The sequence below is a fragment of the Crinia signifera genome, chromosome 11, assembly GCF_055691185.1.
Source record: "Crinia signifera chromosome 11, ASM5569118v1, whole genome shotgun sequence".
Classification (NCBI taxonomy): Eukaryota; Metazoa; Chordata; class Amphibia; order Anura; family Myobatrachidae; genus Crinia; species Crinia signifera.
The window spans coordinates 98,348,249-98,368,649 of NC_139227.1; the positions used below are offsets into that span (position 1 = coordinate 98,348,249).

General features: G+C 49.1%; 2 protein-coding genes and 1 pseudogene across 2 annotated transcripts in view; 1 reads left to right on the forward strand and 2 right to left on the reverse strand.

The window, feature by feature from the left end:
• Nucleotides 1-9,389, reverse strand: part of IFTAP (intraflagellar transport associated protein) — a 35,221-nt gene extending 25,832 nt beyond the window's left edge. Inside the window, exon 1 of the mRNA XM_083163851.1 lies at nt 9,180-9,389. The gene's annotated coding sequence lies outside the window, so the exon portion shown is untranslated. The remainder of the gene's footprint in view (nt 1-9,179) is intronic.
• Nucleotides 9,390-14,729: 5,340 nt separating this feature from the next.
• RAG2 (recombination activating 2) lies at nt 14,730-16,283 on the forward strand. Its single transcript, XM_083165170.1, has one exon. It carries the CDS (start codon nt 14,730-14,732, stop codon nt 16,281-16,283), a length of 1,554 nt encoding a protein of 517 aa, XP_083021296.1.
• A 3,675-nt stretch (nt 16,284-19,958) lies between these two features.
• On the reverse strand, nt 19,959-20,078 carry LOC146046553 (5S ribosomal RNA; annotated as a pseudogene).
• Nucleotides 20,079-20,401: the final 323 nt, after the last annotated feature.

Sequence of the window (20,401 nt, forward strand, 5' to 3'; positions counted from 1 at the left end):
TGCATTTTTCTTAGCACTCCCACTAAATAGTGGGTTACCACCCCCAGACACCTACTTCCTTTCAAACACCTTGCTAATGGCGTGCATATAGAAATAGCAGCAGGATTTCATTGCAGGATGGCTTCCCGCATGACTACTGCGAGCCATACGCATGCGCGATGTATCGATAATCAGGCACGTGCAAGGCCGCAGCCATGCAAACCGGTCTGAATTGCCCCCCCTATAGTAGGAAAGTGAGCACATGCACCCCAAACCCTTACTCTACATCGCGGAAGAGTAACATCGGTCTTCTGGACATTCTCATTCCAATGACACCAAACGAGGCCCGGAAGCTTATCATATCTTTTGCAAAATACATGTAACTAAGATCTCTGAATTACCTTCTATTATGTTGTTACTAATGCCCTTTTGCTGTGCTGGGGGTTAAATCCCCTCCCTTGTAGCACCTGAGGGGCATTACTAGTTTCATTGAGCAGCTCCACATTGTTTTGATACCAAACATTACCCGAAAACCAAGAAACAAGGCAAATTTACTAAAGCTTCTACAAATGTAAAATGGTGTTGTTGCCTATAGCAACCAATCAGATTCTCTTTGCTATGGGAAATAAATGTACTCCACTATATCAGAAAACTTTCACTTTATCTTGCAAAAAGACCCCCCACAAAACGAAACACTAAAATGCTTGGAAAACTTCTCCAGGGTCTCCTTAGATGTCAGAGAGTCGCCACTTGCTCCTTAGGTTTGGCGGAGAGCCATGCCAGGCTTACCCCCACCCCAGGGGGCACACAGACTGCTCTAACCACTCTCTCACTGGTTTCTATGCAAATTGTGGTTTCCTTAGGAAGGAAATAAGGTTTTTATTGTCCTCTTGTTTTCCAGCCTTCGTGTCGCGGCGGTTTGTATGTGACCTCGCGGCGCAGACAAATATTATGCAGTATTTGTCTGTGTGGAAAGTTTGTGATAAACATCTCATTGATTTCCAGGATTACTATGAAACATACGGGCAAATTCAACAAGCCCTGCAGAAATGCAAAAATCGGTATCAGGCGATATTACGCAGGGCACAGGCATGAAGGTCAAACTACAGTTGCACCCCCACAAGGTTGCAATCACATTATCGGGGGTGATTCTAGTTGACTCACTAAAGTGTGTGTGTGTGGGGCGGGGGGGGGGGGGGGACAGGAACCCAGTTCTGATATATCTGGCCAGCAGAACTTGTTGACACAATGGACCTTATTCTGTTTCGTTCGCAGCGGACGTTTGTTCCGGTACCGATGTTTGGCGTATGCGCATCCGCATTTCTGCGCATGTGCATATGCCAGGTGCGTGTGGTCAAGACTGCGGGCAGGGGGCGTAGGGCAGCGGCACCTAATCGCACCCATGGGAACACCCAGAGTTTCAATGAGCGGCTGGACGTTCCCATGAAAATCGCCGGGTGACGTGGGCACCGGGGGGCTGGCAGCTGACATCGCCGGATGTAAACGCTGGGCGTTCCCATGGAGATAGCCAGGTGATGTGGGTGCCGAGGGCGGGCAGCCGACATCACCGGATGTAAACGCTGGGCATTCACATGGAAATAGCCGGGTGATGTGGGTGCCGAGGGCGGGCAGCTGGCATCACTGGATGTACACGCTGGGCGTTCCCATGGAGATAGCCAGGTGACATGGGTGCCAAAGGCGGGCAGCCGACATCACTGGATGTACAGGCTGGGCATTCCCATGGAAATAGCCAGGTGATGTGGGTGCCGGGGGCGGGCAGCTGACATCACCGGATGTACACGCTGGGCGTTCCCATGGAGATAGCCAGGTGATGTGGGTGCCGGCAGCTGACATCACCAGACGTCAGCTGCCTGTCCATTTCCTCCCGAATGTGCACACATATATAAGAGACCTGAAAGTCACTTTATATATGCGTGCACGCACCACATCTTTCAATGGTTGTCGACCATCGAAAAATATGGGAGGTTCCCCCTGGCGAGCGAATGGATGTTTATGTGAAACATCCATTTGCAGCCCGTGCGAACGTATGCGGCGTTCGAGGGTGGCGGGCGTACCGCCATTCGCAGGGCAGGTTCTGGTTGATTCGCAAGGGTGCAAATTCGCATCCGAGCGAATGAACCAGAATAACTCCCAATATATGTCTGAACAACGTGGCTCACAGATATATCGGATGTACACACCAGCCAATGGTCCAGCCGATATATCGTTCCTCAGCTGTACAAATGATGTATCGGCAAGTATGTACCCAGCTAAAGTCTCCCTACAAAAACATGGCCGTGTGAGATGCCTGTGGGCCTGATTCAGACCGGTGGGCTGGCTGCGTATGTTCGCAGCCTAGCGATCAGGTAAACGCTGCCTGCCGCCAGGTCGAACACCCCTCTCCCCCACTCCCTAACATGCGAGGGGATGGGTTCGCTAACAAATCAGCCATACAAAAGTATATAGGGAAGATGTTTGTCTGAAGAGCTTACACTCTATTTAGAAACTCTGGGAACGGACATATAAGTAAAAGCCCAATTTCTGGTAGAACGTCTGTAATATAACAATCTCTGGAGCATGAAGGGTTAATGGAGCCTCTGAGGGCAAGCGGCAGGAACAGCCGTCACAGACGGTTACCCACATTGGGGTTAGTGGCACATCTGCATTGTGTGGCTGTGGCTGCTGCAGTATTACACCAGCAGTACAGTGCCGGGACACAATACAGGCAGGAGCCCCGACCAGCCAGGTAAGTCCCATCTGCTTTATCTATGGTATTCATACTAGAATCCTAGGCACTGAAATGTAGGAAGCCACCGGCAGCCATCAGGTGTATGTAGCTGATCCCCTGCAGGCGAGACCACCAGAGGTACTCCCAGCGATGATAGCCAGAAAGGTGACTAATATGGTTATGGTATGTTAGATCTACAATGTATAGGTCGACAGTCAAAAAGGTCGACCTTCAAAAGGTCAATATGAGTTTCTCGTGTGTCTATGTTGACACAGGTCGGTATGGACACCGTCTAAGTGTACCGCGTTCCCTCGCATGGCTCACTACGCTTGCCATGCTTCGGGCACGGTGCCTCGATGCACTTGGCACACTATAAGATTCTCCCTCCACGCCGTAATGGATGGTAGAGCATGAATACCGCCTGTCGGCACATGTCGGCTCAAAATGTAAAAAAAATTTAAAAAACTCATGTTGACCTTTTCCATGCCAACCTTTTGACCAATAGTGGTCGACTTTATGACTGTCGACCTAGAGTCACACATAGCAGCAAATTACCGGTATTAAAACCGGTCAACCTGGCAATTTGCTGAAAACACGTGTAATTTGTGTAGTGTGAAAGGGTCACAAATCCCAGGTCACAAATCCCGGGTAAAAAGCAGGGTCAGTGACCCGAGATGACCCTTTCACACTACACAAATTGCCGGGTAGAACTGCTTCACCCAGTAATTTGCAGTTATGTCTGAAAGGGGTATTAATGGATCACTGAGGGACCTGCTATTATTCAGCCAGACCTATCTAATACACACTTACCAATCATCCGCCCTGACGTCAGAAATGGTCCGGGCATATAAATGTGCCCGCCCCTTTTGTGATGTTAGTCACCGACTGTCCCTACAAAATGTCTATGAACGAGGTCATTCAAGGACATATCGGGGTATACACACATCGATATATTGGCCGTTCAATCCAATAATACCGTGTTCTCACTGCCAGTGAGAAATACACGGCTTTACCCCCGTTCTTACTGCAAGGCAAATTCTTGAGTGAAGAAGTTCTACCTGGTAATTTGATTTTTGTCATTTTAACACAGGTTTTTATGCAGTGAGAACGGGTCAACCCGTGTCTGCATACCCGGATCTCCAACACAGGTAAAAAGAAGGGTTTTACCCGTGTATGAGATCCGGGTATACGACCCGTTCACACTGCAAAATAACCTGTGTTAAATGGCAAATTTCCGGGTCGACATGCAAGACCCGGGAATGTACCTGCAGTGAGAACGGGGTATAAATGAGAATAGAAATTTCAGAGATCTTAGTTGCATATATTTGCATAGATATGGTTAGGTCACTTCCCAGAAATTCCCTGCCACATTCCCAGTATAGATGAAAGGGACCGCATTACCCTAGGACCTAAAGCACCAACGCTATGAGTCTTTAGCAGCAGAGAGCTCAGAAAAGAGACACTTACCTACCAGGTGTAGGATCCGCCTGACCTCTCTGCTGTATTTTCATTACAACGTAGCATTTATTTCACTAGTAAATTGGGCTGATAAATTATTCATCACTTAACATTTCACACAAAGCATTCGCTCTGCTGTTTACGGTCTGCTTAATGCGCGGCTATTCCAGGCCACGAGCAGAGATGGCGCAAACATGTCATTAGCAAGAAATACATCAAATTAGCCGGTATAATGCGCCTCTAGTCGGTTCGGTAAATAGCTATTTTACAGATTTAACGATCACCTGTAACGTTTTTAACAAGGTCAGCGCTGGTTGAAACATTCGTGTGATAATTTGAGTACATGGGGAAAGAGATGTTACATTTGCAGGAGAGTATAATGGCAATCAGCACTAAGCGATTTATGCACCTACAGTATGTATTCTGGGGGGAATTCTGTAGTTCTGCAGCAGAACGGCCGGCGAGGTGCAGAGCTCTGGTGAGTTGGAGTGTGAAGTCTGTGTATAACCAGGGTCGGGGTCTCTGTATCACACGGTGGCTGGCGGCAGTCAGAGTCTCTGTATAACCAGGTGGCTGACGGCAGTCGGGGTCTCTGTATAACATGGTGGCTGGCGGCAGTCAGGGTTTCTGTATAACCAGATGGCTGGCGGCAGTCAGGGTTTCTGTATAACCAGGTGGCTGGTGGCAGTCCGGGTCTCTGTATGACACAGTGGCTGGAGGCAGTCGGGGTCTCTGTATAACCATGTGGCTGGCGGCAGTCAGGGTTTATGTATAACACAGTGGCTGGCGGCAGTCAGGGTCTCTGTATAACACAGTCGCTGGGAGAAGTCCGGGTCTCTGTATAACACAGTGGCTGGGAGCAGTCCGGGTCTCTGTATAACCAGGTGGCTGGCGGCAGTTGGGGTCTCTGTATAACCAGGTGGCTGGCAGCAGTTGGGGTCTCTGTATAACACAGTGCGTGGCGCCAGTCGGGGTCTCTGTATAACACAGTACGTGGCACCAGTCGGGGTCTCTGTATAACATGTGGCTGGTGACAGTCAGGATCCTGTATAACACGGTGGCTGGCAGCAGTCGGGGTCCCTGTATAACACGGTGGCTGGCGGCAGTCCAGGTCTCTGTATGACAGGGTGGCTGGAGGCAGTCGGGGTCTTTGTATAACCAGGTGGCTGGCGGCAGTCGGGGTCTCTGTATAACACGGTGGCTGGCGGCAGTCGGGGTCTCTGTATAACACGGTGGCTGACGGCAGTCGGGGTCTCTGTATAACACGGTGGCTGGCGGCAGTCGGGGTCTCTGTATAACACAGTATGTGGCACCAGTCGGGGTCTCTGTATAAAATGTGGCTGGTGACAGTCAGGGTCCCTTTATAACACGGTGGCTTGCGGCAGTCAGGGTCCCTGTATAACACGGTGGCTGGCGGCAGTCCAGGTCTCTGTATGACAAGGTGGCTGGAGGCAGTCGGGGTCTCTGTATAACACGGTGGCTGGCGGCAGTCGGGGTCTCTGTATAACACAGTATGTGGCACCAGTCGGGGTCTCTGTATAAAATGTGGCTGGTGACAGTCAGGGTCCCTTTATAACACGGTGGCTTGCGGCAGTCAGGGTCCCTGTATAACACGGTGGCTGGCGGCAGTCCAGGTCTCTGTATGACAAGGTGGCTGGAGGCAGTCGGGGTCTCTGTATAACACGGTGGCTGGAGGCAGTCGGGGTCTCTGTATAACATGGGGGCTGGAGGCAGTCGGGGTCTCTGTATAACACGGTGGCTGGCGGCAGTCCAGGTCTCTGTATGACAGGGTGGCTGGAGGCAGTCGGGGTCTTTGTATAACCAGGTGGCTGGCGGCAGTCGGGGTCTCTGTATAACACGGTGGCTGGCGGCAGTCGGGGTCTCTGTATAACACGGTGGCTGACGGCAGTCGGGGTCTCTGTATAACACGGTGGCTGGCGGCAGTCGGGGTCTCTGTATAACACAGTATGTGGCACCAGTCGGGGTCTCTGTATAAAATGTGGCTGGTGACAGTCAGGGTCCCTTTATAACACGGTGGCTTGCGGCAGTCAGGGTCCCTGTATAACACGGTGGCTGGCGGCAGTCCAGGTCTCTGTATGACAAGGTGGCTGGAGGCAGTCGGGGTCTCTGTATAACACGGTGGCTGGCGGCAGTCGGGGTCTCTGTATAACACAGTACGTGGCACCAGTCGGGGTCTCTGTATAACATGTGGCTGGTGACAGTCAGGATCCTGTATAACACGGTGGCTGGCAGCAGTCGGGGTCCCTGTATAACACGGTGGCTGGCGGCAGTCCAGGTCTCTGTATGACAGGGTGGCTGGAGGCAGTCGGGGTCTTTGTATAACCAGGTGGCTGGCGGCAGTCGGGGTCTCTGTATAACACGGTGGCTGGCGGCAGTCGGGGTCTCTGTATAACACGGTGGCTGACGGCAGTCGGGGTCTCTGTATAACACGGTGGCTGGCGGCAGTCGGGGTCTCTGTATAACACAGTGTGTGGCACCAGTCGGGGTCTCTGTATAAAATGTGGCTGGTGACAGTCAGGGTCCCTTTATAACACGGTGGCTTGCGGCAGTCGGGGTCCCTGTATAACACGGTGGCTGGCGGCAGTCCAGGTCTCTGTATGACAGGGTGGCTGGCGGCAGTCGGGTCTCTGTATAACACAGTACGTGGCACCAGTCGGGGTCTCTGTATAACATGTGGCTGGTGACAGTCAGGATCCTGTATAACACGGTGGCTGGCAGCAGTCGGGGTCCCTGTATAACACGGTGGCTGGCGGCAGTCCAGGTCTCTGTATGACAGGGTGGCTGGAGGCAGTCGGGGTCTCTGTATAACACGGTGGCTGGCGGCAGTCGGGGTCTCTGTATAACACGGTGGCTGGCGGGAGTCGGGGTCTTTGTATAACACGGTGGCTGGCGGGAGTCGGGGTCTCTGTATAACACGGTGTCTGGCGGCAGTCAGGGTCTCTCTTTAACACGGTGTCTGGTGGCAGTCGGGGGTCTCTGTATAACACGGTGGCTGGCGGCAGTCGGGGTCTCTGTATAACACGGTGGCTGGCGGCAGTTGGGGTCTCTGTATAACATGGTGGCTGGCAGCAGTCGGGGTCTCTGTGTAACCAGGTGGCTGGCGCCAGTCGGGGTCCCTGTATAACACTTGGCTGGCAGCAGTCGGGGTCTCGGTATGACACAATGGCTGGAGGCAGTCGGGGTTTCTGTATAACATGGGGGCTGGAGGCAGACGGGGTCTCTGTATAACACGGTGGCTGGAGGCAGTGGGTCTCTGTGTAACCAGGTGGCTGGAGGCAGTCGGGGTCTCTGTATAACATGGGGGCTGGAGGCAGTCGGGGTCTCTGTATAACACGGTGGCTGGAGGCAGTCGGAGTCTCTGTATAACACGGTGGCTGGAGGCAGTGGGTCTCTGTGTAACCAGGTGGCTGGAGGCAGTCGGGGTCTCTGTATAACATGGGGGCTGGAGGCAGTGGGAGTCTCTGTATAACACGGTGGCTGGAGGCAGTGGGTCTCTGTGTAACCAGGGGGCTGGAGGCAGTCGGGGTCTCTGTATAACACGGTGGCTGGAGGCAGTCGGAGTCTCTGTATAACACGGTGGCTGGAGGCAGTCGGGGTCTCTGTATAACACTTGGCTGGCAGCAGTCGGGGTCTCGGTATGACACGATGGCTGGAGGCAGTCGGGGTTTCTGTATAACATGGGGGCTGGAGGCAGTCGGGGTCTCTGTATAACACGGTGGCTGCAGGCAGTCGGGGTCTCTGTATAACACGGTGGCTGGCGGCAGTCGGGGTCTCTGTATAACACGGTGGCTGGCGGCAGTCGGGGTCTCTGTATAACACGGTGGCTGGCGGCAGTCGGGGTCTCTGTATAACATGGTGGCTGGCGGCAGTCGGGGTCTCTGTGTAACCAGGTGGCTGGCGCCAGTCGGGGTCCCTGTATAACACTTGGCTGGCAGCAGTCGGGGTCTCGGTATGACACGATGTCTGGAGGCAGTCAGGGTTTCTGTATAACATGGGGGCTGGAGGCAGTCGGTCTCTGTATAACACGGTGGCTGGAGGCAGTCGGGGTCTCTGTATAACACGGTGGCTGGAGGCAGTTCGGGGTCTCTGTATAACACGGTTGCTGGAGGCAGTTCGGGGTCTCTGTATAACACGGTGGCTGGAGGCAGTCGGGGTCTCTGTATGACATGAGCCTGGTGCTTTAGACCCTATAAATGAGGTTGCCTGTTTGGGACTGTATATAATGTATATGTGTGACCCAGCCCATGCACTGCACCATGCACGCAGGTATCTCTGTGAACTAACGGGCTACACCAAATTCTGATCACATGGTGCAATGTATAACACTAGTCTAGTGTGTCCTATTGCAATCCTGTGATGCAGTATGTGCCGGGTTGCAATGAGGTCTATCTACTAAGCGTTGGAGAGATAAAGGTGAGAAAGTACAAGCCAACCAGCTCCTGACATTTTTCAATCACAGCCTGTTAACTGATTGGCTGATACATTGGGGGAAATTTACTAAAGAAAATTTGTAAAAAATAGGTGTATTTGTATCCAGAAATACACTTATTTTTGACATTTACAATTCCAAAAATACGGCAATTCGTATTCGTATTGATAGCACATCAATACGAATACGAATTGCCGTATTTTCGGGATAGTAAATGTCAAAAATAAGTGTATTTCTGGATACAAATACACCTATTTTTTTACAAATTTTCTTTAGTAAATTTCCCCCATTATCTCTCTCCACTTTAACACTCTCCAAGGCTTAGTACATAGACCCCGCATTAAGCACAACCTCACCATACTGTGCCCCTGGAGTAGACTATGCATGGACATGGAGTAATCTTGGTTACACAGGACCCTGCAGCAGATATGCACTATTATATCACAGCTAGGTATCCTGTGCTCTAGCAGCCTCTGCAGCACTACAAGTCCCAGCATGATATAGGCGGCCACGAGCTGCCTGTACTCTTCATAGGGATGCACAATGAACACAGACAATCTGTACCTGAACTTCCTCCTCTCCCGGGCACAGCAGAAGAGCACACAGCAAGGAAACTGCTGGGAAATATAGTCCTTTCTTTAATGGAATGTTGGACTGGGGCGGTAAAAGGAACTACATTTCCCGAGAGGCACTGCGCGCAGAGCAGCCGCTTTGCATTGTCTTAGCAACCGTTACTAAGCAAAGCTCAGCCTTAACCCTGTGTGTGCTCCCCTCAGTGTGTGTGCAGGTGTGCAGAGATGCGATTGGGTTATTGCTCTGGCGGCGCATAGCCACACATAAGGCATGGCCATTTACCATTGATGATTTAAAACCATCGATGCTTTATGACCGATGTTTAATAATTTTGCCATCGATGGTGAGAACCAGACGGTTTCCCTCCATCAATGGCAAAGCATAACTGAAATGTTTTTCTTAATCAAGTGGCAGGGACAGGGAGCAAAACTCCTCCCCCGACACCCGTAAAGCACCCGCCTCTAGGTTTTGATTGGGCCACAGGCTTGTCAGTTAAATAAAAAGAATGGCCATCGATAGTTAAATCCTTTTGCACTATCAATGGCAACCATCGATGATGATTGCATCAATGGCCATCTCTACCACACATTGAAGCAGATCTCTTTGCATCGGGCCACAAATAACAAGGTTTAACTCAATAAGAAGGCGCAAATTTATGTATTTATGTCACTAGGTTTGGCCTCACACAGTGCGCTAAATGCATCCCATGCACACCCAAAAAGGGTCACGGACACGGACTCAGCTCTGTGAGCTGCTGGCCATGCCCCCAGACCCCCTGTCTCCAGGAATAGACGCTGTGTGCATTAGCGCACAACGTCTATTCATCGCTGCTCTGCCCAGGGCCAGGCAGGGGGCACTCCCCACTTCTCCCCCCACCGCGGGATACTGCCGGCCCGTAACAAAAAAAGGGACAATTGGGTGGTATGCCAGGGCCCACTGCTGCCCATGTCAACCTCTACCTCTCACCCACTGTTTTTCCCTGTCTCCCTCTGCCCACACTTGCCAACTTTTATTGTTGCCTCTCCGGGAGAAGCCAGAAGAGGAAACGTTGGGGGAGGGGGGGTGCTGACGAGGCTGACGTCACCAAGCCTCACCCCCATGCCTCACAACGCTGTGATTTGCGGTTCAAGATGAGGTGACAGGGCTTAATGATGCAAAATTACACTATTTGCAACATTTTAGCCCCGCACCCTCTCCGTGGACCCACAAATTCGGTGAAGGGGGATGCAGGGGCAAGCGGAAGACTTGCCTACCTTCCCGAGGGGCCGGGAGGGGGACCTGATTTTTGCACTTAGGCCCCCAATCCACAAGTTCGGCCACTGTGCACAGTGCTGCCGGCTCCAGCTTACTGACTGGGATCCATGTACTGCCCCATAACATTATCCTGCGGCATTCATTCCAGGTTTATTGTAATATTGGTCTCACCCCCTTGGCAGAAAGGCAGAGGATCCATGAGCAGCCTCTGCCTGAGCCCCTTCTTTTGTAGCCGGCAGCACAGTTGTTGTCAGCAATAGTAGACACTAGCACTGTGCTAGTAGACTCTGTTGCGCATGCCTAGGATTTTGGGAGAGACTGGGGCCATGCCAGCACCCCTTACCCCAGAGCAGTCACACTCCTGCACCCGGCTCTTCCGCATCTCTCCCGCTTCCCTGATGAGTGTCGATAACACCCACAGTCTTGATGATGCCTGACCGACAGATGTGCTGAATTGAACAGGGGGAATTGGCCAAATCACTCACAGGGGTGATTCCTGCTAGGCCGATGCACCTGTCCAGAGAAGGGACAGGAATGGATGTTATCTGGGGATGTAACAATTCCTGGGGTGTTTCTAGGCTCCACTGGGTGGCGATCAAACAACGCAATTCGCGGATCCGCGAATTGAGGGAGGGGCTATAATTATGACATTTGCGTCATTTTAGTCCCGCCCCTCGCCGATGGACCTGCGAAAACTGCATTTTGTGCAGCATGGAAGGGGGTAGTGGGGGGGCTTCCTGGCCAATGCGGGAGGATTGCCCACCTTCCCGGGATGCCGGGAGGTGGACCCAATTTTTGGGAGCCTCCCGGCAATTCCGGGAGGGTAGGCAAGCCTGGTATTATGGGATATGTGGATTTTTGCGGTTTGTCACAGCAGCTTTAAGAACTGGGGGCCACAAACAAGTGTAGTGATGTATTAATCCCGCCTATTTTGTGTTGGTTCCGCCTACATTTGATTTGGTGCCCCCGATATGGGTGACGGTCACTAGGTCGACTCCATTAAGGTCAACATACATTGAGTCGACCACTGAAGGTCAACAGGCTTTAGGTCGACACAGACAAAAGGTCGACATGCCTAAGGTCAACAAAGTCAAAAGGTCAACACAAGCATTAGGTCGATATTGGGAAGGTCCACAGTCAAAAACGTTGACATGGGTTGTTCACGTTTTTTTATAGCGACCAGGGGCGTAACTAAAGCACCGCAGCCCCCGCCACCGCGGGGGGGCGCTGTGCATGTGGGGGCGCCGGGGGCTGCGGTGCTATAGTTACCCCCCCAATCCCCCGCAGACTTACGTATCTTGCTGGTCCCGGCGGCTCCGTTCTTCTGATGAGGATCACAACAAAATGGCCGCCCCCATATAGCAAACAGTTCTCTGAAACTGTCTACTGTATGGGGGCGGCCATTTTGTGGTGGTCCTCAGCAGAAGAACGGAGCCACCGGGACCAGCGCGATAGGTAAGACTGTGGGGGAGGGGGTTAGCATAGGCGACGGGGCGACCAGGGGGGGTGCTTGATGGGGCGGCGGCGGGGGGTGGGTATGGGAGCCCCCCCCCCCTAACGGCGGGGGGGCGCCCAAAACGTAGCTACGCCACTGATAGCGACATGTGCCAATAGGCGGTATTTCATGCTCTACCATCCACTAGGGTGTGGGGGGAAATATGATAATGTGACGAGCGCAGCAAGGAGACATGGTGCACCGATACAGTGTCCATGTCAACTATGTCAACATTTGGGTCAAAACATGCGAAAAACCCATTTCGACCTTCCCCATGTTGACCTAATGCTTGTGTCCAAGTTTTGACCCTGTCGACCTTAGGCATGTTGACCTTTTGTCTGTGTCAACTCAATGTATGTCAACCTTAATTTGACTTGGTCAACCCAAATGATCCACACCCCTACCTGAAGCCACATTTTTCATGGCCACTTTTAGTTGCCATTCTGTCCCTGCCTGGATCCTACACACAGCGCTACATGACTGATCTGTAGAACAGACAGACAGGAGCGCAGAGCAATTCTCTCTCTGGAAGAAGTAATGACTTTGGAGGAAACCATCAGAAGCTTAAGGACGCCAGCAGCACAAAATGTTCTGAAATCTGTGGATTTTCTTCCCGTCAGTCTGTAATATTCTGACTTTTAAAAAAACTCATGTTTGTCCAGAGATTAGTTTACCTGGGGCAATGCAACAGTGCATAAATGTACAGTGTGTCTGCGCGGGAATTTGTACAGAGATTGTAGGCATTTATTATTTAGCATCTGTTATGGAGATGGATAGACTGGGAAAGAGGTGATATAAGGACAGACAAGAAAATTACATGTTCCGTACGGATAAAATAATTCCTGGGCATGGCCACACAATGGGGATTCGGAGAATGTCATCATCAGAGATTCTGTGTAATATCGATGGATGATTCATTACAGTCTAGGCAAGTTCCCGACATTATTATCATTATGTATTATACGGTAGATTTGTGTCGGCACAGGAGACAGGGCCTGTGCGGAATGTGTGGAGCACATGGCCCAACATTGCCCTCCCTGCACCCACTGTACTTACCTTCTGGACATCCTCTGCCTGTTCCTGGAAATATGGAGCTAGTGTCGTATTTTGGAAAAAAATTGCCAGATATATGGCGCCATCGTGCCAGAGTCTTCAGCATAGCCACCAGTACAACTTATCCTGGAGTGGGCACAGAGATTGTAAAAGGCCCCTTAATCAGATCAAATGCACCTGGCCAGCATGCATGTCCTAAAACAGCCCCCTGTAGGTGCCCTATTCAAGTGATTGTTACCTTGCGTAGAGACAGTAGTAGGGCTTCATATCCATTACTAGGGCTTCCAACCCATTACCAAATAATACGGCTTCCAACACATTACTAGGAGTCCCAACCTATAACCCCTTACTGGGGCTTCCAACCCATTACCCAATAATAGGGCTTCCAACCTATTACTAGGAGTTCCAACCTATTACCCATTACTGTGGCTTCCAACCCATTACTAGGAGCCCCAACTCATTACCCATTACTGTGGCTTCCGACCCATTACCCATTACAGTGGCTTCCAACTCATTACTAGGAGTCCCAGCCTATTACCCATTACTGTGGTTTCTGACCCATTACTAGGAGCCTCAACCCATTACCCATTACTGTGGTGGCTTCCAAACCATTACTAGGAGTCCCAACCAATTACCAATTACTAGGGCTTCCAATCCAACCCATAACTAGGAGTCCCAACCTATTACCCATTACTGTGGCTTCCAACCCATTACTAGGGATCCCAACTTATTACCCATTACTATTGCTTCCAACCCATTACTAGGAGTCCCAACCTGTTACCCATTACTGTGGCTTCCGACCCATTACTAGGAGTCCCAACCTATTACCTATTACTGTGGCTTCCAACCCATTACTAGGGGTCCCAACCTATTACCCATTACTTTTGCTTCCAACCCATTACTAGGAGTCCCAACCAATTACCCATTACTAGGGCTTCCAACCCATAACTAGGAGTCCCAACCTATTACCCATTACTAGGGCTTCCAATCCATAACTAGGAATCCCAACCTATTACCCATTACTAGGTTTTCCAATCCATAACTAGGAGTCCCAACCTATTACCCATTACTGTGGCTTCCAACCCATTACTAGGAGTCCCAACCTATTACCCATTACTAGGGCTTCCAACCCATAACTAGGAGTCCCAACCTATTACCCATTACTTTTGCTTCCAACCCATAACTAGGAGTCCCAACCTATTACCCATTACTGTGGCTTCCAACCCATTACTAGGAGTTCCAACCTATTACCCATTACTATTGATTCGAAGCCATTACTAGGAGTCCCAACCTCATACCAATTACTAGTGCTTCCAACCTATTACCTATTACTACTGTTTCTAATCTTTTACTAGGGCTTTCAACCCATTACCCATTACTGGAGCTTTAAACCCATTACCCAATAATAGGGCTTCCAACCCATTACCATTCACTTGGACTGGGATTAAGAATGGTAAAGTGTGCACAGCTGTAGTGGAGCGAGGCATCTGGCCGGAAGCATAACAAGCAAAGCGAGTAATCCTTTTTATTGTTTATTATGGGGCTATATGGTATCATCAAAAAACACTAGATTGGTAGACAATATCTGCATATATGGTTACCCATACACTGGAGATTGGCAAGAGCGATAGTGATAACAAATATGATGATGGTGACAATGATGCTGGTTATAGTGTTGGGAAGGATGATGATTATGATGATGTGTACTGACACTCCCGATTCTGTTATCCGCAGGTACGATGACCCTTCAGACAATTGAAGCTTTGAGTAATACATCTCTCATCCAGCCAGGATTTTCACTGTTTCGGTTTGGCCGCCATGTCATTTTCTTTGGGCAGAAAGGCTGGCCAAAGCGCTCATGCCCCACAGGCGTGTTCCTTGTGGATTTGAAAAACAATGAGATGAAGCTTCGTCCCACCACATTTACCAACGATTCTTGCTACCTACCACCACTGAGATACCCAGCTGTCACCGGCATCTCAGATACCATGGGAGGTGAAGTCAACCAGTACCTCATCCATGGAGGGAAGACTCCAAACAATGAGATATCTCAGAAGCTATACATCATGTCCATGGCATCTTCGGCCAACAAGAGGATACTCTGCTGCATAGAAAAAGATCTGGTGGGGGACATTCCAGAAGCAAGATATGGTCATTCAATGAACATGGTTCACAGCAGGGGAAAAACTGCTGTGGTGTTATTTGGTGGCCGTTGCTATTTGCCACTGAACCAAAGGACTACAGAAAAATGGAATAGCGTCATTGATAGTCAACCATACATCTATCTTATTGATCTTCAGTTTGGCTGCTCTAGCATGTACTCCATCAAGGAGATCCAGGATGGGCTTTCCTTTCATGTGTCAATATCCAGAAATGATACCGTCTATGTGATGGGTGGCCACTCAATTGAAAATAACTTTAGGCCCCCAAATATCTACAAGATTAAAGTGGAACTCCCACTTGGAAGTCCAGCCATAACTTGCACAGTTCTAGAAAGCAACTTATCTTTCTCGAGTGCAATTGTAACTCATACTTGCCCAGATGAGTTCATGATTGTTGGTGGATATGAGTCTGACAGTCAGAAGAGGATGCTCTGTAATAAAGTTTCCATAAGTAACGACAACATTGACATCCAAAACCTGGAGACTCCTGACTGGACCGGGGAAATTAAGCACAGCAAGACATGGTTTGGAGCAGATATGGGTCATGGTGCCATACTCATTGGAATCCCAGGGGACAATAAGAACCATAATTCAGAGAGCGGCTTCTTTTTTTATATACTAAATCTTGGAGAAGAGGAGAGCCTGATTCAGTCATGCAGCCAAGGTTCCCTTGAAGAGGACTCCGTGCCTCTTGAAGACTCAGAAGAGCTCACGTTCAACGAAGATGGGAACTTTTTTGATGAGGACACTTATAATGAAGATGACGAAGAGGACGAGTCAGAAACTGGATACTGGATCACATGTTGCGTTAGCTGCGATCTGGATGTGAACACTTGGGTACCTTATTATTCCACAGAGCTAAACAAACCAGCCATGATCTACTGCTCCAGTGAAGCAGGACACTGGGTCCATGCCCAATGTATGGACCTGTCAGAAAGCATGCTGATATACCTGTCTGAAAACAATGTCAAATATTTCTGCAATGACCATGTTGAATTGGAGAGAGGTCTGCAAACTCCTAAAAATGTGACCCCCGTTAAGAAACCATCAACAAAGCGTGTAGGTCGAAAATCATTTGTCAGCCGAATGTCACCGGCGAAGAAGTCTTTCCTAAGACGCCTGTTTCAGTAAAGTCTTTTTAGGCAGAAGTTTTAAGCCTGGGAGAGTGATAAGGTAGAGAGAGATATGTTTCCTGGGTAAAATAAGTGTGATCCAGTGTAACTCATTCAAGCAATCGTCATGAGACATCGAGCCACTAGGTGTCACTTTCCCTTCGAAAAACTTTGAATGATGCATACCTCCCATCTGTCCCGCTTATCGCGGGAACGTCCTGTTTTATTGGGACGTTCCCGCGTCCCTCCTGGGGCCGGAAGTATCGCGATTCGGGTGGGGGGGGGGGGGAGTTTAATAGAAAGTAAACCTGATTAATAATTTTGGTATATTAACCAGTCTAACAGTATATTATAAAATGTCTTTAAAAAAATAAAAAGCAAACCTGACTCTCTGTTGCATTCTACACATTTTGCGGCATTTATTTACCAAATGACTGAATGGGAAGAGCAGTTTTGCTTAAAAGCATGTTCTGCATGAGAGCAGTAATAATATACTTTTATTAGGGGGTGCACCATTGGAGGGGCGTGTCTATGACCGCCTACTGGGCATGTCTATCACTGCCTACTAGGCGTGTCTATCACATCCTACTGGGCGTGTCCATCACAGCCAACTGGTTGTGTCCATCACAGCCTACTAGGCGTATCCATCAACACTTATTGGGCATCAATGCAAACTAAATAGAAGGTGACTTATTTATATATATGCACTTCAGAATGAATCATTCCCCTCCCCCCACACACCAGAAACAGGGACAGTGCACACCGAAGGCGCGCTGCAAAAATTTACATTGTAAAGCCCATTCCACATAATGCCACACACCGTAATGCTCTTTATACATAATGCCATGCACAGAAATGCCCATTACAATAATAATGCCACACACACCATAGTGCCCATCGCACATTATGCCCATTCCACATAATGCCTCACAATATAATGCCCATTACACATAATGCCACACACCATAATGCCATTCACACAAAATGCCCATCACACATAATGCCACATACTATAATGCCCATTACACATTATGCATAATTTTTCTAAAATATGGACATTAGGAACAGTGCGCACCGAAGGCGTGCGCCAAAAATTTACACCGTAATGCCTATTGCATGTCACACACCCAATACATAGTATACCACATGCCATAATGCCCCTTACATGTTATGCCACACCGTAATGCCCATTACATATTATACCAAACACCGTCATGCCCATTACACATTATGCCTCACACTATGATGCCCATTACACATTGCGTCTCACACTGTGATGCCCTTTACACATTATGCCTCACACCATGATGCCCATTACACATTATGCCTCACACTGTGATGCCCATTACAAATTGCATCTCACACTGTGATGCCCTTTACAAATTATGCCTCACACCGTGATGCCCATTACACAATTCTTCTAACACCATGATGGCCCTTACACGTTACGCCTCAGACCATGATACCCATTATGCTTTACACTGTGATGTCCATTACACATTATGCCACACCCAGTGATGCCCATTACACATTATGCCACACACTGTGATGCCCATTACACATTATTTGGAACCCACGTGCGCACGCCTATGATTATATGTGCAAAGGTTAAGCTGACATATTTCTGTAGCATAACCTACCTCACTGTTAACCATTTCATTACCAGACTGCAGAGACCTCTAGTGTTAGCAGAGGGAGATGACTTGTTAAACAGCCAATCATTTTTCTTTCTTTTCAATTTTATAGGACCCCACAGATAACAATACAGGAGCCCTCATCCAGCCAACATTTTCGGTGTATTGAGCATGCAGGAACTTTCCCAAAACTCTTTCTGTCAACGGATTCTACCTGAAAAATAAAAATAAACATATTGTATTGAAACATCTTCATCTGTGCCGTCCTCCCTGCTGTGTCCTCTTCTCACAGCTGTCCGGTGGGCATTTATGAAACGCTTCAGGTCAGCAGGAAGTAGATTATTGGGCATGGGTGACAGGCACAGGATTGGGGGTTTGAAGACAAGGTTAAGCTGGTGGATGGACTGTTAGTAGACCAAGGGCTGGAATTAGTATTAGAACTCAGGGACATTAGGACTTCTCCTGGTATTATGCTTATGAATGGTAGGAAGGTTATCCTGATGGCCCTAGTCTGGCTAAAGACATACAGCGGTATGGCACTGAGACATTTTTGTTTGACTAGTTATTTATGAGTGGCATGCTTTGGTGGATCCATGGGTGGGGCTGAACTGCTGAAGCACAATGTAAATTTCAAATAGCGGAGCCACCCCAAATGCTGCCAACCATCGCCGTCTATGACAGACTGGCAGTTGGTGCGGCTGCCCTATTTAAAATTTGGACTATGAGGCAGCCGCCACTATTCGCATGTCATGCCCACAACATCCTATGCAACTATCCGCACCTAACGTACATATCTATGCAATGCAATCGCACCACCCCCTGCTCCCCAGCCACCAGACTGTATGTGAGAGTTAAAATGGACAGAGAAAAAGTGCCAACCAACCAGCTCCAACTGTCATTTTTATTAACCCAGCCTGTACCATGACAGTTAAGAACTGATACTTTATCTCTCTCTGAGGCTTAGTACAGAGTAAAGGTGTCCATACACACGCAGATTTATCTGCAGATCTGTCTGGTTGGAACAAAAACAAGGTTATGGATGAGAGCAAATGACAGTTGAGCATTTGCTTGGAAATGCTGGAAAACTGACAAACTGTCACTCATCCATAACCATGTTTTTGTTCCAACCAGCCAGATCTGCAGATAAATCTTACTAGTGTATGGCTGGTTTCACACACTCCGGCTCCTGCCGGACGGTGAAATCCCGCACGGCCAGGGAGCCGTGCCGCACACAGTAGATTATCATGGAGGGGATGGCCAGAGGCGGGATCCGGCTGCAACCGTGCGGCCGGGCCGTGGCCGTCCCCTGTGAGTGGACACAATAGCGTCCATTCACAACTAATGTGTGCGGAGCGGCTCCCTGGCCGTGCGGGATTTCGCCGTCCGGCAGGAGCCGGAATGTGTGAAACCGCCCTATGGGCACATTAAGACTGTGAGTAAGCAGGACTGGCACCACCACTAGGCAGCTTTAGGCATTTGGGGTAGGGTTTTGAGCCGCACTGACGTGGATTGATTGGTTATTTATTAATTAAGGTGACCAACATGAAGACTATATTACGTAAATTCTAATAGTCATAGATTGGTGGTGCGCCCACGATTTCAGTATAACAACTGAGGGTGGGTTTTCGTTTGCTCAAGAGGGGGCAAACGTGAGACAGAAAAAGAGCTTTGTGGGCGCACTCTTGTATTTGTAAATGTGAAATTGATTTAAAACTTAACATTTATTTCGATCTTTTAATATGGAGTCACCAAAGAATAGGAGAAGGAGAGATTCAGAAAAGGGTACCAATGTTATGAAACATCTAGTACATAAAATGTAGTGTGATGGCACTTTTCACTTCTCACACCTTACTCTCCATTCTGCGCACTACGTCCTTATCATCATTGACATGTGGACAATGTGATTATGGGCGAAAATGAATGGTTTAAATCACCTACAGGTTCGAATCACCCGTAGGGATATAGATTACCCCAGCAACGGTAATTTTTGGTATTTTCACAGCTTATATTGCTCATGCAGTAGGCGTGTCCAGTGCAATTATCTTAGGGATACCTCTATATTAATACCACACCAGATGTTCTTCAGGGGTCCCCCACAAGAATACTATTCTGGCCCGTCACTGCTTAGCTTCCAAGTTCGGGAAGTGTTTGGGCAGTTCCAGTGAGGTATGGTGGTATTTTTTGAGGTTTTACTTCCCAAAATTAGAATTGCCTGGTTAACTGCGGTTTAGAGCATTGATAGCTGACTGGATACCCAGGTTGTGTGGCCACCAACGGACTTACAGCTAAATATCTATCTTTGAAAATTGCTGCAGTGCTGACATAACAAAGGGAGAAAGCAACATGAAAGGAGGGAAGGGGGGGGGGGGGAACAAGGATGGGAAGGGGGGGATTGGAAAAGGGTTAAGTGGAAGCAATTGGTAATGAATGAGGCAAAGTTGCCTGATCACTATAGATATTAGAATTAATTATAGCTGATGGTCAGGCCTGTGATGTTTGGTAC